At 40.3% G+C, this 18,565-nt stretch overlaps 1 protein-coding gene across 1 annotated transcript; it reads left to right on the top strand.

The window, feature by feature from the left end:
* Positions 1-10,381: 10,381 nt before the first annotated feature.
* On the top strand, positions 10,382-18,333 carry LOC122035334 (protein DEFECTIVE IN EXINE FORMATION 1-like). The gene is made up of 10 exons (XM_042594746.1): positions 10,382-10,485; positions 11,478-11,560; positions 11,707-11,824; positions 11,891-12,051; positions 12,419-12,924; positions 13,019-13,089; positions 13,711-13,967; positions 14,606-14,787; positions 14,846-14,870; positions 18,086-18,333. Exons 1-10 carry the CDS (start codon positions 10,382-10,384, stop codon positions 18,331-18,333), a joined length of 1,755 nt encoding a protein of 584 aa, XP_042450680.1.
* The last annotated feature ends 232 nt before the right edge of the window (positions 18,334-18,565 follow it).

Raw genomic sequence — 18,565 nt, 5'->3', positions numbered from 1 at the left:
GCTAAGCATAAATCATCATGTGGATCCATAAGAGCTAAACTGAAATAAAAACGAAGCTACGCTACTGCTAACTGATGCTAAGCTGCTCTGTATTCACTTAAACCATATTGTGAAATTTTGAAAGCTATTTATCATAAGTAGGTAAAAATACTAGTCATGCTGCTGATGGGCCCGACAACTGTACTTGCTATGCGCGCATCTCTAACTAGACCCGGGGTTGCAAGTCCCAAATTTAGTAGAGTTACTAGGTTATCTAAACCTAGGGACGACTATGGGAGCCCAGCCCAAGGACATCTAGTCCAGTACAGTGCCATTGACAAAAGTAAAATACTGGATCATAAGCTAATTTATTTATCTTGCTTTTACTAGGTTATCTGAACCTAGAGCTAGGTTATCTGAACCTAGAGGCGACTATGGGAACCCACCCATTGGACCGTAGTCCCATATAAGCTGAAGCAAGACTAAGTATGCTATTTTAAATGCTCCTACTGCATTTACTGAGCTATTAAAATGCCTACTGTAGCATTTTACTAAGCTAAACATTTTATCAAACACTTGGTGTGCACTAGAACACACCCTACATACTGAAAATCTGCATACGACTAAACTAATGCATAAAAACATATGAATAGCTACTTATACTGCAGGTGAGGGGTTTCTTACCTCCTGCTCCAAGTTTCTTACAAATCTAAATGCTAGGTTTCCGGTGGAGAAGATCCCTTTGTCGATCTCCTCGCGTCTACGTGCCCTTCTCGCGGAGAGGAATGTTCTCATGCTGGAGTCGTCGTCGGAAGGTGCTCTTGAAGCCCTTGGAACAAAACCCTAGCCCTTGGGGCTTGGTGCACCGAGAGAAGAAGAGAAAGGAGAGGGGCGGCGTGTCAGGGTTTGAGGGAGAAGAAGTTACGTTAAAACAATTCCCCACTTAATAATTTTCCTATTTATATTAAGTGGTTAATTCACCCAACTTAGATATAAATATAATTGATTCCCTTTTCTTTCAGCACGGCCTTATTGGGTTCACTTGGTTACTAGAGTCACCCTATAAGGCATAGAATTCGCTAGGTCTCGGGTTCAATTCCCGCTTAAGTTATTTTACGTTTCTATTTGTTTTTGCTACTTCCGCTACTCTAAAAATTCTGTAAAAATATCTTAAAATTCTAGAAAAATCGTAGAATATTTCTAAAATTGGTTTGAGAATTTTCGGGCATTACACGCCTAGCATCACAAGGAAACCAAAATCCTAGAATCGCACCTTAGCTCAATCCCCTCTTAAGATCCATTCTCTCTCTTCCCTCTTTTCTTTCTCTTACTTTCTTTCCTAGCTAATCTTATGTTCATCTAGATAATTCGTCATGTGAAGTTAACTAGTACTTAATCAACAATCCCTATGGATACGATAATCTTTTATATTACTGACGACGTAACCGTACACTTGCGATGACGTAATAAGTTTTTGGCGCCGTTGTCGGGGATTGTTTTCGATTAACATTAGTTGATTAGCATATGAGTTACTCTAGACATTTTTCTTTTTTCTTTTTTGCATTTCCTTTCTTGTTTTCATTATGCATTTTATTTCTTATCTTTAATTCTGCATTTTTAATTTTTCCTTATAATTTTTTTTAGATACCATGAGCACTAACATGTCAAGCAGGTCCTTAAGAGATTTCTCTGCACCCATTTCTGCGAGAGTTTTTTTTCTCATTGTGCAACCTCATATTGAAGACTCTTCAGATGAGGATTTTATTGATAATGTAGTGGTGAACAAGTTTTCAGATCTACCTCCAAATTTTACAGAATGTTATAGTGAAATTGAATTTTTAGATGATGAATGTGATGTGGTAGATCAACTTAAAACTGCAAGTTAAATTATTGATCCTCCTATAGTTGATTCTCCTACTGAAAATATAGATGTTGGTTTATTTTTTGATGCTTATGTTGATGATGATGATATGAAAGAATGTGTAGGGGTTGTGTTGTGAAAGCAGCATCTCAAGAATCACCTCCTTTGTCCACACAACCCTTAGAGATTATGAGATAAGTTGCAAAGATTGAACATGCTGTGGACCAATGTGTAGGGACTTATGCAGAGTTGGCAGAGTCTCAAGAATCACCACATTTGGTAGGACCAACACCTGAGCCAGAGTCAGAACCATCATTTGATTCAGAAGAAGTTACATCCACATGTGTAGAACTTTCAGGTATCTCTCAGCAAAGTAAGATTAGTACTTCTTGTGATCTTTTAGAAAATTTTATAGAGGTACCTATATTTGACTTTGTTGGATGTGATTCAGCTTTTTTTCTTATTCTGCTTATCTTAATATGGTTTTGGTTCTATCTTATTTAACATGTATGTGGGAGATTTGTATTTCTTCTGAGTGTGCAGATTTTCATGAGATCGATATTTGGAAGCTCAATCTGAACCATCTTCGACCACTTTAAAAAACTTCAAAGAAGATGAAGATGGCGAGAGCGATGCTTTATTTTTTAACTCCAATATTGAAAGCTCTCTCCATAATAAGAGCCCTTGGTAAGATGGTTCTAAAATATCTTACCCCTCCAAGAGCGAGATTTAGATGAATCTAATGAGGTGGTCAAGCTAATGACCTTAAACAAACGCTTCTTGGGAGGTAACCCAAGTTCATTTTCATTGTTTTCATTCATGTCTTTAGTTCTTTCTAGTTTCATTTCTTTATAATAAACATGTATCCTCTACTTAATTTTTGTTGTCAACCTTCATTTATAGTACTTAACGATTAGGAGGAGGGCAATTACATGATGGAGAAGTTAATGACATGAGCATTTGACACACATTATTTGATAAAAAGGCGCCTTTTTATTGTAACGACCCGGCCTTTTGGCCTCTTAGGCGGCCCTTGCGGCGGCCCACTGGCGGCCCTTATGTCGTCGGCCCATTTGGCGACCTCTCATGTCATCGACCGACGACCATTGGTCGTGTCGTTACTCACTAGGACTTTCCACCCCTGGCAGTGGATTTTTGTCTCCCCTAGGATTTGAACTCTAAACCTCCAGGCTTAAGTATTAGAGTTTATGAATCCTGGTAACCAAGTGAGATGAATTTTGAGGTCAGAAGTTGGGGACTGGACAGCGATGGAACATCTCCAGACGGCATATAGGTATGATGTTTAATTTTATAGTTTATGACATGTATTAGCATTCTTTATTTAGTACATGTCTGGTTGTTGTAACACATATTACATGTGATGCGTTAGCCATTGAGCATGGTCGACCTTAATAGAGATCAAGGATTATAGTCTCTGGTGATTTTTCATATCATACCATCAGTAGTTTTAGCTTCTATTACTACTAGTAGGAGATGGAGGCACATACCAGCCTCTGCTATTGTTAGCTGGCTAATGGATGATACCTACATATTCCTGTTGACTTAGCCAGTAGAGTTTTTATACTCATATCTTTTGGATATTAGGGTATCCGATTCGATGAAAATTGGTCATTTGTGGAGTTATCATGTTTGATCATTGTTGAGAATGATTTGAGGTTGAGGAATATTGTGAGATCAGATATTGTGATGTGTTGATTTCTAATGATTTATGAGAGTAAATGTTATGTGGTTGTCTGATGATCTATTACTAGATATTTGTTTTGATGATCTATTAGTGGATAATTATTTTGATGATCTATTATTTGGGTTGTCGTTGATGGTGACATAGTGAGTGTCATGTATGATATTCACAGGTTTGATGATTATAGTTGGTGATCAGATTATAAATTGGGTGCTAGAGAGTTTACGGTTGAGTGTGCCTATGAGATTTTAATAAATCTGGTTAGTTGTGGTTAGTTAAAATGATGATAAAATTGATATTTGCTTCCTCTGATATTGGACTATGTGGATAAATAATGATTTGATGTTTTAAATGTTAACTTGCTCTCATGGGGAGTAGAGACTTATTCATCTGATATTTTTGAGGATAAAAATGAGAGTGTCTTGATGTTCTTGAATTCTGACTTTATCTTTTGGGTCGTACACATTTATACATATGATTATTATGGGTTTCTAGTAGATTATACCCGAGTGGTTAGACATACATGTCTGATTATTTATTGGAGGTATTTGTCAATTAAAAACTATGTTGTGGAATGTACACATATGTTTGAGTGTTTTATTGGATGTATCTTATCGTTTTAATCTGAGTTGTGATATGTGCAAATGTGTTCGGTGTAACATTTGAGGTATCTTGTTTATTATATGATTGTTTTGAGAGTATACTCGTGTCGATTATGATTTGTTGGAAGTATTACGTTGATTATACTCTTGGCATAAGTGTATATATATCATGTGAGTGTTGTTGAGGTGTATTGTTGATTATACCTATGTTGATATATGCACATGGGTTCGGTAGGTATTGTTGGAGGTATCACACTGATTTATACCTGTGCTATGAGTGTGTTTGGTGTGTACAAATTGGAGGATTATGTCGATCATACATATGTTGTGTGAGCAAGTGTGCTAGGTGTATTGTTGGTAGCAGCATGATGATTCTACTTATGTTGAATGCAGGATGTGGAGTGTCTGCATTATGTCATTTGTTGGATTACCCTGTCAACCCATATTCTTATTAGTGGGTGGCTCACTACGATGTTAATAGATTTGACGATGAGTTTGATTTGATTGCTGGATTGTTATACCTTTGGCTGCCCACAGTGATATGTGGTTGAGTGATCTCGTGCAGCCTCTAGTTGGATAGTTAGGTGCCTTGGACACTTAAAGATCGTTTGTGGTGGAGCGGAGCTCCCACATATTATTGTTGGTTTGTGATAGAGCGTTGCTCTTACATATTTTGTATTGTTGTGGTGGAGCGTTACTCCCACCTATTACGGATTGTTTGTGGTAGAGCGTTGCTCCCACATATGTGGTATTTCTTGTGATGGAGCGTTGCTCTCACACTGGTGGATCTATTCTTTGGTGATTTGTATTGTTGGTGATTATAATTCAAACTTATTGTCAGGGATCCTATGGTTAGAAATGTCTGTGATACGGACATTATGGGTCATTATTTTACCATTAGGGTTTGGGAAGCCTTAGATGTTTTCAGAGACTAGATGATTTCGGTATTCCCAGGATGTTTGGATCGGTTTCCATTATCTTTGTTGACGATGTTGTGATCTATTTCGGATCCACGGTGAGTCACGCACATCATCTTAGTATAGTTCTAGAGGTGTTTCAATGGAAACGTCTAGATGTGAAGATTAGTAGTGCGTATTTTGATTGTCTTCTGTGAGATGTTTGAGACACACGGTCACCAGTAGGAGTATACCGTGATTCCACAAGAGATAGAGGTTGTTACCGTTGGGAGTGGACAGAGTTTATACAGGGGCTCGCAACTTCCTTTGTGTGGCTCGATATTTCCGGAGATACGTTGAGGGTTTCTCTCGGATTGCTATGCCACTGAACGCATGACAAGGAAAGGCATGAAGTTTACGTGATCCAAGGACTACGAGACCAGCTTCGAGGAGCTAAAGCGGAGACTAGTGTCGGCTCCGATTTTGGTTTTACCTTCTGAAGAGGACGGATTCGTGCTCTATACCGATGCATCTCTACAGGGTTGGGTGCTGTTTTGATGCAGCACGGTAGGGTAGTCTCCTATTTTTCGACAGTTGAAGGAGCATGAGGAGAACTACCCAGTACATGACTTGTGGTTGGCTGCCATTATTTTGCCTTGAAGATTTGGCAGCAGCATCTATTCGGTATTACATTTGAGATTCTCACTGATCATAAGAGTCTCAAATATATATTTTTACCCAGAAGGAATTTAATCTCCGACAAAGGAGATGGATAGAGTTCCTGAAGGATTATGACTGTATGATTGACTATCACCCGGGGAAAACTAATATGGTTGCCGACGCACTCAGCTAGAAGTCTAGAGAGACTTTAGCTTGCCACCAAGTTGTGGTCACAGATTTGATTCAGGGTTCCTCCGGGTTAGGCCTTGCGAAGCAGGGACAGACAGAGCAGGGTATTCTGGTTACCATGGTTGCTAAATCCTCGATTAGGATGAGGATTCAGGAGGCTCAGGTTGGAGATCAGTATTTACGGTCCATTGGCAGCCAGATAGCTTCAGGGCAGCAGATCGAGATCACACGAGATGAGGAGGGTATTATATACTTCCGAGGTAGATTATGCATACCTCAGTCTCATCCGATCTTACAGGAGCTACTTCAGGAGGCTCATCGCTCTTGATTTGCGATCCACTCTGGTGGTACCCGTATGTATCGAGATTTGAGGCGTTCCTACTGGTGGAACGGTATGAAGAAAGACATCGCGGAATTTGTAGCTAGATGTCTTGTCTGTCAGCAGGTGAAGGCTGAGCATCAGAGACCTGCCAAGTTACTTCAGCGGATTCCTATTCCTAGGTGGAAATGAGAACATATTACCATGCACTTTAGGGTGGGTTTGTCTAGGACACGACGAGGCTATGACGCGATTTGGGTAATCGTTGATTGATTAACCAAATCCGCGCACTCGATAGCGATCCGGAAGATGGATTTCCTGGATCGATTGGTAGATCTGTTTTGCCAGGAGATCATCAGATCACGTGGTGTCCCTTTGACTATTATTTCGGATAGAGACTCCCGGTTCACGTCTCGTTTCTGGCAGAGTCTGCAGCAGGCCTTGGGCACGCAGCTCTGATTTAGTACAACTTTCCATCCACAGACAGATGGACAGTAGAGTGGACCATTTAGACTCTAGAGGACTTGTTGAGGTCTTGTGTATTGGATTTTAGGGGCAGTTGGGAGGACCATTTGTCATTGGAGAGTTTGTCTACAACAACAACGGTTTGCATTCGGCTATCCAAATGCCACCGTTGAAGCGTTGTATGGTAGGCCTTGTCGGACACCCATCCTCTGGATGAGGTTGGGGAGGCCCAGTTGTTGGGACCTCATAGAGCTCAGCATGAGGCAGAGTTAGTCCGTACTATTAGACGGAGAGTGTCAGAGGCACGGGACTGCCAAAAGAGAGTTATGCTTACCAGAGTCGGAGACTCTTAGAGTTCTCCATTTGCGACCATGTATTTCTGCAAGTTTCACCGACGAAAGGGGTGAAGAGATTGGCCTCAGAGGTAAGCCAGCTCCGCGATACATTGGACCTTTCCAGATCTTGGAGAGGATTGGGGCGGTTGCTTACTGGCTAGCACTACCACCGTCCCTAGCAGGCGTCCACGATGTATTCCACGTATCTATGCTGAGGAGATACGTACCTGACCCGACGCATGTGCTGACAGATGTCTCAGTTCCAGTTCAGCCTAACGTCTCCTATGAGGAGATTCCGGTACAGATTTTGGACCGGAAGGAGCGTCAGTTGCGGAACAAGACTATCCGGCTGGTTAAAGTCGGATGGCAGCAGCATTCGGATGAGGAGGCTACTTGGGAGCTCGAGGATACTATTCGAGCTCGATACTCCCATCTTTTCACTTGAGGTATGTGATTTATTTACCGTTCAGCATTTATACTCTTTACTTGTTGTTAGTATTTGCTGATGGTAGATAACGAAATTTGGGGATCAAATTTTTATTAGTAGGAGAGAATGTAAAATACCAAAAATAGGCAAATATTGATAAGGAAATTTTTCCGGAATTTTTGGTTACAGATTTGGGTTACAGATTTGGAGAGGTTGGGATCATTGAGTTGTGTTTGGGCTGGCGGGAAGAAACCAGAGGAGCTGTGCTTGATCAGTGGACTTCATCATCCTTGCTGCTGACTGAGGTCCCGGTTGGAGCCGAGTTCTAGTTGGAATCATGTATTTCTGGATTAGAATTTTCCATTTCTTGTTGATCTCTAATCTGGAATTGTGTGTGTTGTGTGGTGTTCTTGGAGGACAGCTGCTTGATTAGGGCAGTGCGGTGAAGAGAGGTCCTATTCTATACTGTGGGGTAATCTTGTTCCAGTAGCACCCCTTCCAGCAGCAACATCCACTTAGCGACAGCATCTCGTTCGGTTGGAATTGAGGTCAGTGTGCTTTCAAAAGGTTGTAGACCAAAAGTCAAGCCGAAATGCAGCTAACCAAGTGGTCAGAAGTCAAGCTTGCGTAGCCATGGTCAGAGTCTCAGCTTGCATGGCCATGGTCAGAAGTTAAGCTTGCGTAGCCATGGTCAAAGTCTCAGCTGACGGGACAGTCAAAGGATAGGATTACAAGTTGGACAAGATCCAGCCTCGATAGCAATCAAGGGCAGGGCTCACAGGCCAAGCACAGTGGAGAACTGGGCTCACAGGCCAGGTACAGCTAAGAATTAGGCCCACAGGCCAGGTATAGCTAAGGACTGAGCCCATAGGTCGGGTAAAGGTGAGGAAGGGAAGGCCTCTGGCGTAGTATGGACCTGGCGTACAGGTCTGGACATGCGAACCAGGGATTACAAAGGACAGAAGCAGGTCGGAATACAGACCTGGCGTACAGGTCAGAACGTACAAGCCAAGGATAACAGCAAACAGAAGCGGGGTGGACTACAAACCTGGCATACAGGTCGGAACGTAAAAGCCAAGGATAACAGCAAACAGAAGCAAGGTGGACTACAAACCTGGCGAACAGGTCGAAACGTACAAGCCAAGGATAATAGCAAACAGAAGCAGGTCGGAATACAGACCTGGCATACAAGTCGGGACATATGAACCAGGGATAATAGCAGACAAAAGTAGGTCGGAATACAGACCTGGCGTACAGGTCAGGACGTATGAACCAGGGATAACAGCAGATAGAAGCAGGTCGGAATACAGACCTGGCGTACAGGTCGGGACATACGTACCATGGATAACAACAGACAGAAGCAGGGTGAAATACAGACCTAGCGTACAGGTTGGAACGTACAAGCCATGGATAACAGCAGGCAGAAGCAGGTCGGAATATAGACCTGGCGTACAGGACGGGACGTACAAGCCATGGATAACAGTAGACAGAAGTAGGTCAAAATACAGACCTGGCGTACAGGTCGGAGCATACGAGCCAGGGATAACGGCAAACAGAAGCAAGTCAGAATACAGACCTGGCATACAAGTCGAGATGTACAAACCATGGAGTATGGAAGACAAAAGCAGGTCAGTTAACAGACCTAGCTTATAGGTCGGGAGGTACAAATCATGAATTACGGAGGACCGAAGCAGGTCGGTATACAGACCTGGCGTATGTTCACCGAGGATACAGGTCGAGACTTACATCCTCACGACATGGGATAAACGGATCAAAGAGTACAGGTCGGAACTCAAGATTAGCGGAAGCAAACCGATGCACATAGGTCAGGATTTATAGCCTTATGGCTCAGGATACAATTAAATCGATAAAATGTACAGGTCGGGATGTGTTAGCCAGAGATACAGGTCAGGATTTATATCCTCATGGTCCAAGATAAGCAAAGTTGGAGGCAGACATACAGATCGGGTTAGATGAAGTCAGAGGTACAGCTTGGGAGTAGGGATAAACAGAACCGAGCTAAGGTATACAGGGCATGACTTGTAATGCTAATAAGAGGCAAGACCGGTCGAAGGCTGCGGTAGGAGATGCATAGGACAAGGTTAGAAGCACAGGTCTAGAGGCGATATCAGATCGGGGTTAGCAAGATATCAGAACGGAGTTAGCAAGTGTAAAGACCCAGCGTAGCAATCACGAGCGGAGGATGTCAGGCACTACAGGAATAGGCCATTCAAAGATAGCTTTCAATCAGATATATACCACAATAGAATGGTCTCATCAAAAGGAAAAATAAAACAATTGTAGCAATGGCAAAACATATTAAAAGTTAAAGGACTTACCAATAAATTCTAGGTCGAAGCTATAAATAATATTGTGCATATTCTCAATCATTCTCCTACAAAAACGGTTCAAAATAAAACTCACTAGTAAAATTTTGATGATAGACTTCATGACTGGTTAGTTCAGCGATTATTAAGAACGAAATAATATATAGTGATCAACTTCGATTATGAAATTGATGTAATAAATATCATTTTAAACTTCGTATGTTAAAAAATAGCGAGCTTCACTTTTAATTTTAAGTAGAAATTTACTTCATAATATTTCTTCGATGAAGTAATAAGTCTTTAAATAAAATTTATAATTTAAATTGCTTAAGTAATAAATTTGAATTAGTTAAAACATAAATTGAACCGGTTAATATTTTTTTATCTGATAGCTACTTTGCTAAAATCCTAAGGCGAGCCCTTTTTCTCCAACTCATTTCACCAATTTACTCTTCTTCTTCTCCTTCAGTGACCTCTTTTTCCCATCCTAATCAAGTACGAGTAAGATACTCTTTCTCGCAAGCTCCTTTCATGTGTTTTTTTCTTCTTGTTGTTTATTTCTCTCCTCCTTCTCCTCCTTCTCCTCCTCCTTTCGTCGCCAGCGGTTGCTAGTATGACCATGCCAGAGTGCAACCGCTTTCCCAAGTTGCCATCCACAGGGTTTGTCTCTTCCTTAAAGACCAGGCATTCATCGGGGCCTCTTCGCCGCTCCTTGGCCTTAAGGTGCACTACAACAAAAACTGCAAACGACAACACCCCTACGACAACGGTTTTAAGAGAAAGCATTGCATATTTGCTCAAAGACAACGATTTTTTCCAAAATTGTTGTCTTTGAGCTCCCCATTAAATATAAAAGATAACGATTTTGGCAAAACTGTTGTCATTGAGCGATTTTTTTTAAAACAACAACACTTTTTACAATGGTTTTATAAACCGTTGTCTTTATCCGCGTTTTTAGCGGCTACGACAACAGTTTTGAAAAAATCGTTGTAATTGAATTTAGTCATTTTCCCCCCTCGTTGTTTTCCTTTCCCTTGTTGTTTTCTTTTCGGCGCCGTGTTTTTCCTTCGTGCTCCCGAACCTAAGGCAATTTTCTTTCCCTCTTCTCATACAATCTCTTCAAGCCTCCGCTGGATCTTCCTCCACAACGGTGTGCTCCTCTCATTTCTTGGTGAGCGGGTTTCTAAGTTTGACGAGGCCGACCCTCTGACCTTGCACTGCTGTTTCTTTCACTCGTGGAACCTTTTGATCGGACTAGGTGTATTTCTTCGCCAAAGGTGGCACTCCTACTCCGTCGATTCATAACCTAGGTCTTGTCTTCTTTGGATTTGTGCTAGAGCCATAGTCAAGGTAGATTTATAACCTAGGTCTTGTCTTCGTTCATAAATTTTGTCTCAAAAAACGAAACCTACTTTTGATTCCACTATGCTTATATTTGCAAGCGCAACATTCTCTTTTCTTCTTCTTTTTAGCTTTTGATTTGTTTCATCATGCCCTTTACCTACTGATATGTCAAAGTTTGTGGTGTTTGATATCTGAAGGTGTCGGTTTTAAGCATCGATTTCTGTTTATTATTCACTTTTATTGGTCGAAATAGTGTGTTCGGATAGGTTTTCTAGGTCTTGCACGGCTCGCCACTTTTATTGGAATAGTGGACACAGTCGTATCTGTGCTAACTAAGATGTTGACTTATTGTTGTATTCTTGCAACTCCAGTGATGGCAAGCTAGAGATAGTGGTACCATCATTTGTCCATTACCTCAAAGTATTGGAGGGTTCTGATGGTGATAAAATGTCAGGTATCTCTTTAATGTTATTCCTGTTATCTAGTCATTTATCTATAAATTTCAATATCTCTTTGGTAGCTCCTTTGCATGCTTTTTGTAGTTACTCAACACATAATAGCATATAGTTTCCATTGATGTGAAAATTACAAATTCATCAGGATGGCCTGCTTTTCACCAATCGACAGTCCATTCCAACCCTCTCTTATATGATATAGACAAGGATGGTACAAGAGAAATAGCGTTAGCTACCTATGATGGAGTTGTAAATTTTTTCAAGTAAGTAGCTTCAACAATTGTTTGGTGGATTGCTGCACGTTGACACAAATCTGGTGGCTATAATAGGGTCTCTGGCTATCTGATGATGGATAAACTAGAAGTACCTCGTAGAAAGGTTCATAAAAACTGGTATGATGGCTTGGATCCAGATCCAGTGGATCGTTCACATCCAGATGTCCATGATGATTCAATTTCCAAGGAGGCTTTTGCTGAGAACTCAATATCTCGTATGTGATCACAACCCAACTGCAATCACCTTTGCTTTTATTTCTATTTCCTGAGGATGTTGGCCAATTAGCCATATTATAATTGTGATGATTGTTGTTGTTCGTGAACATTTTGCGTTTGCATTTTTATACATATTTAAATGTGAAACACTGTGTTTTGCAACTCCTGTAACATATTTAAGATGTCTTAAATAGCTTTGCTATGGTAAATATATTAGGATTAACATGTCAAATTTTGTAAGTATGTTATACGATGATTGAGAAATTAGCATATGGGTTTATAAACTAATATTCCAAGTATCACATATTCCTTTTTGAAATTCTGATTATGAATCAAATTAGAAAAATTCTATTGCTTTTTATCCAGATATAAATGGGAGCATGAATGGGTCAAATAATTATGATTCTACAAACATTGTGAACAACCTCTCAATGAATACATCTAAGCTTGAGGACAGAGGAAAACTTGATTTTGCCCAAACTAGTCAATACAATGGAGTATCAAGCAATCTTAATGACACAATCAAAAGGGATGCTTCATTGGAAAATGGTACAGAGGAAAATCAAACACAAACGCAAAGAAGGCTTCTTGAAGAAATTGATAATCAAGGGGCCCACGATGTACATTCGAAAGACCATAACACTGGTAATGGAGTGCAAGGAGCAACTATGGAAAATGACCAAGAACTGGAAGAAGAAGCTGATTCATCTTTTGATTTGTTTAGAGATACAGATGAGTTAGCTGATGAGTATAATTATGACTATGATGATTATATTGATGAATCAATGTGGGAGGATGAAAATTGGACAGAAGAGAGCCATGAGACAGCAGAAGATTATGTTAGCATAGATTCACACATACTTTGCACTCTAGTAAGTTCCATTGGAGTTGATCATACATAAAAAGGAAAAAATCAGGGAATTTAATTCCTAAAAGCTTGACCCACATTTTTAATATTCTATGAAGGTAATTGCTGATATAGATAATGATGGTACTAAAGAAATGGTTGTGGCTGTTTCATACTTCTTTGACCGCGAGTAAGAATTTTTACTTTATACATTCGTGGCATTTTTACATGAAAAATTGCCCATAATGATACAAAAACTATTTCTGGTACTTTCTTTTGGATGTAATTATTCTGTGGAAAAGTTTGTGGTAAGCAACTTCTCTGCTTTTTGTTTAAAATGTTTTCTTGTACAATGATATCATCTTCCTAGACATTCTGTTTCTTGAAATGAAAATTGGTGCTAAAGTCATAGACTAATTTGATACTTTCTACATCTGACATATGATATATTAATCTTATGTAGGTTACAATGTTACAATAACAACTCAATATTGATGGAAGTTTATTACAGGAAGAATCAGCATACTTTTTTACACTGCTTGTCATGCAATTTTCAGAAATCTAATGGTTGTATGCGAACCCTGTGTAATTATGCTTACTGGTCTTAGTCTTAGGTCATGATTCTCACAATGTTGGCTTGTCTAATTGATTCTTCATCTGCCCAAATTATGGGTGTATTCAACTGAGATACTACTATCATTTTGTTATTGTATATTTAATGCATTTGTACTGGTTTTTTTGGTGAATGTCATATATATCTAAGGTTGTTTGTGCATTCAATTCTTTCTTATTACAGTTGATAAGTTGGCAGGTATTATGATAATCCAGAGCATTCAACTGAGTTAGGGGGTATCAACATTGAAAAATATGTAGCAAGTGGGATTGTAGTTTTCAACCTTGATATAAAGCAAGTCAAATGGATTCAAGATCTTGATTTAAGTGTCGATTCGGGGAATTTCCGTGCATATGTTTATTCTTCTCCTACTGTGGTTGACTTGGATGGTGATGGAAAATTGGACATTCTTGTTGGCACTTCCTATGGCTTGTTTTATATTTTGGATCATCATGGTAATTTTTTTGTTTCATTTTATAGTTGTAATTATTATCTTTGGTAAGTCAATGTGTTCTTTGTAATGTTATTAACTGCAACATCTTCATGTTTATATACTGCAATTTACCTAATATATATTGGAGGAATTGCATCTTTATTATTGTGGCAAATTTTGCAGTTTGAGTAGGATTTTCTGTTAGAACTTGTAGAAATTTAGAATACAAACTGAAACCTCTCTGAATAGAAGCCAGTGAATTATTTAGCAGAAATAGGAATTTGACATGAGATCAAATTTTATGGTTGTGTATCCTAAGGGTGGATTTAGTTTAGTTACTGACATTAGAGTTTGTGGTATCTGTTCGGGAATTAGGGTCCTCACCAAGTTTCACTAATCTTGAACCGAAATGGACTAGGTCTAATGGCAAACTCGTGCCTTTATTTACTTAAGACTTTCCTATATGTGACACTTATGTGACATTAATATCTCTTGTATTTCATTTTCAAAAAGAGAAGACAATGTAAATTTAAAGGATATTATTAACATGTCTCTTGCTCTTTCTCTATCTCAAATATGCAATTATGTAATCTTAAATTATCAGAACCGAGCACAAAGCTTCGATTTCTTGATTTTATTTTTGAAAGCAATTTCGTGTAGGCCAAGTGAGAAACAAATTTTCTCTTGAGATGGCTGAGATTCAAGCACCAGCTGTGGCAGCTGATATTAATGATGATGGCAAAATTGAAATAGTGACAGTTGACACTCATGGAAATGTTGCAGCATGGACTGCACAAGGAGAAGAAATTTGGGAAGTGCATCTTAAGAGTCTAATACCACAGGTAAGTTTATTTCATTTTTATCTGGATGCCATTTAAACTTGATTCATTTCTTCTTAAGGTGATCTTACTATTGGAACCCCAAGGTTGTTTTGGTGTGATCAACAAGTTAAGTTAGGTCCTGCGTTGTTTCTAACCTTGTGTCTAAGTGTGCAGGAGTTTAGGAGCACAGGTACTCGAGCGGAAGACGCAGCTAGCGAGAAGGACGGCACGCTGTGCGTCCGTGGGACGAGGTGCTGCGGAAGAGTACACCGGCGGACGAGAAGGAAGTGCGCGCGGTGGTTCCGAGGTACGAAAGCCGGAGCGGAAGATTGCTCGGGGAGCAAGAGACGCAGCTAGCGCGAAGGTCGGCACGGGGTGCGACCGAGGGACGAAGTCTGCGGATGAGTACGCTGGTGGACGAGAAGGGACACGCGGTAATTCCGAGGGACGAGAAGTCGAAGGGAAGCACGCTCGAGAAGACCGGAAGATGGGTTCGGGTGAGCCCTATTCCGGATGTCAGAGATCACCCAAGCAAGCGGAGCCGGAGCAGAAAGACCCGGACCAGAGGCGAGCTGAACCAGAGAAGAGAGCACGGACCAAAAGTCAACTGGGTTGACTTTTGGCTCCAGGGCACTCGGAACTATCCGGGGCGCCCGGAGCTGTCCGGGGCGCCCGGAACCATCCGGGGCGCCCGGAAGGGACTTTTTCACAGGATCGAGCTTTGACTCAATCCAACCGTTGGGGGATAAATTTTATCCCCCCCAGGGCGCCCGGAACCCATCCAGGCACCCCGACCAAGGCTATAAATATAGTCTTGGTCCAGAAGCTTTTCAACAATCACGATCATTCTATTTCCAAACACTTGTATGCTTTAGTTGTAGTTAAGCTTCTGTTTTCTGTGCCTAAACGCTGTAAGAGGCTTCTCCGCCTGAAGGAGTTTTTGAGCTTAATCTTCCTTGGATTAACAACCACATCGGTTGTAACCAAGTAAACATCTAGTGCCTCGTCTTTTCTTTTATGCTTATATTTATCTGCTTAATTCATTTTACAAGTGTTAGCTTAATCGTTCGAGGAAGGGTTGTCTGTTTTTAATTGACAGACTATTCAACCCCCCTTCTAGCCGGCCCAACGGTCCTACACTTACCTGTACTTGTGCATATTTATGCTGGATTTGATTGTATATACTCTATGTAGGATAAATAGTATTTTTTTAAAATATTTTGATTTGAACAAAGAATTTCAAATCCGATGGAACTTATATAGAGAATCATAGTGTTATAATACTAAATGCCATTTTGTTCATGTGGCATGAATATGACTTGGATTGCCATTTTTCTCTCTCCACTAATACTGAGATCTGCATTTCACAGTGTTCTGTATGATAATATTAAAATATTATTGTTCATAGAGATTTATAGCAAGCATGTTTTACCAAATGAAATACCTTTCACTAAACAAGCATGTTCTGAGGCAGATGTGAAACCTTGATTTACCCTATGAGCTTGCCCTATGCATGTTAGTGATTGCTTGAGAATGAAATGAAGAGCTTGTAAAGGCATTTCGTGTATGATCCATAGTATATTGATATAGAAAACATCTATATACTACAGTTTGATTTCTTAATAGTTCGCTCTATATACTGCATGTTAGTTTCGTCAAACGAGTGACAAGGAGATATAATTCTCAAGGAAGAAAAGATCATTCCTTCTTTTGTGTTGAGTATAATGGAATTTTGTCCCGCGTGAATGGATGTTGCCGATTGTTTCTTGATACACACTGATTTGTATCATTTTGTTTGACTTGTGTAGCATGAAACAACACCTAATATCTGTTCTATCTTGTATTGCTTGTTTTCCAAGAATTCGTGTTGCCATGTAGACTATAATATGGAATTCTGAAATTTGATAAGTTTTGTTAAATTTTTCTCTTGCAGGTCAGGCAATTCGTGAGGCTTGAGTTTTTTTTTTATGCAAGAAGTGAGCTTTGTTAGGATGTAGCTTGCCTTTCTAATTTGTAAATTAAAAGTCATATGGAGAACAACAAATGGAAAACATGTGATTTAATGTATATGGAGAACAGTAATGGAAAACATGTGTATTTTGATGAGTAACAACTCATTTTTGTATATGTGTGGCTACAAGATGAGTTATATATGGATGTTTATTTTGGATTTAATGTAGTAAATATTTAGTTTTGTATTGGTGGTTTGATTATATTAAAAAAAGCAAAACGAGTAAATATTATCTACCACAATGGTTTATATCTGTTGTAAAAAAAGTCTACCACAATGGTTTATTTTTGTTATTGAAATTATCTACCACAACGGTTTTAAAACATTGTCGTATCCTTCATAAACACATTTTGAGCATATAAACAACAACAGATAAAAACCGTTGTCAAATGTCTACAAAGACAACGGATTCAAAACCGTTGTCGTAGGGCAATACATTCTACAACGCCCTCAGTTACAACGGTTTTTTGACCCTACGACAACGGATAATATCCGTTGTCGTTTGTAGTTTTTGTTGTAGTGGTGCTCACTTTTTACCCTTTTCTCTTATATTTCAATTTAGGTTAAAAGCGAGTACCTTTGATTGGCCACAAGGCAAACACACTAAATGGGTGATAGTGGAGCTTGGAAGCTCTAAACCAATACCGAACGACTAGATCGGGGTATTCTCTCCTTCCAACTTTAATTTAGCCATCTTCGTACACTGCAACTTTACTGGATGCATTCATTCTATTTCTATAAATCATAGTGCATCCACCTGTTCCATTGGGAACCCACCCTGAGGATCAAGTTCCTGCATATCATTTATGTAGGCACTAATGCTAGAATGGGGTGATCATTCAATGAGACAATGATGAAATAATATAAGATGATAGATCTTGGATTGGTGAAGTATTTTCTTGGCATGCGAGTGAAGCAATCAAAATGCGAGTGAAGCAATAAAAAAATTGATATTTTTTTAATTAAATGAAATTTTGAATTAACCCAACTTTTAGAATCAAAACTGAGGGTTCGTCCGTACCGAAGCCTTTTTCATCCGTAGCGAACGATTCATTCATTTGTAATCGATGTAACTATTTCATAATAATCAAAACTGTCGCATAGGCATAAATTGTCTAAAATCTTTGCAAAAACTCTCATGTATCTTGATGTGGAGATAAGTTGAGGGGTAGAGAAGAAATTAGGGGGAGGAAGGAGGGTATTTTAGTCTTTTTGCTGGCTAGGACTGTAAGGGGAAAGGGAGACACTGTAGCAAGGGGGGTTTTCGTGTTTTTTGGCTTCGTGGAACTTTTTCTGCCACCACTACAGGACCTTCTTCCTCCCTCTCCTGCTCCTCGTCGACGCCGGCCGTCGACTGCCAAATCTTCTCCTCTCCTTCTCCTCCTCGTGACGCCGACGTCGACGCTGGACAGACCGGCCACTGCTCCCTTTGTCCTCCTCGCCACGCCGTCGCCGGACAGACCAGCCACTCCCCATCTCCTTCTCCTCCTCACGACACCATCGCCGAGCAGGATAGACACTGCAACCGCCTTCTCCCTCACCGCCGGCGTAGATGACCAAGCACCGCTACATTACTGTCGTTGCATGCACTTGCGGTAGCACGTTTATCGCATCCGACCATCGCTGCCCTGCAGCCCTCACTGCTGTCGCCGGCGCGGCGAGCAGTAGCAGTCCGATCTCATCGTCGCCTCACGTAGGCCAAGCACGCAGCTGCTGCCTCTCCCTCCTTATCGACGCCCTTCTCTCTGCATCCTGCCCTCCGCTCTTACACTAGGGACACAGCTCCCC

Source organism: Zingiber officinale, chromosome 11B, assembly GCF_018446385.1.
Source record: "Zingiber officinale cultivar Zhangliang chromosome 11B, Zo_v1.1, whole genome shotgun sequence".
In the NCBI taxonomy this organism is placed as follows: domain Eukaryota; kingdom Viridiplantae; phylum Streptophyta; class Magnoliopsida; order Zingiberales; family Zingiberaceae; genus Zingiber; species Zingiber officinale.
This window is presented reverse-complemented; position numbering and strand designations above follow the sequence as displayed.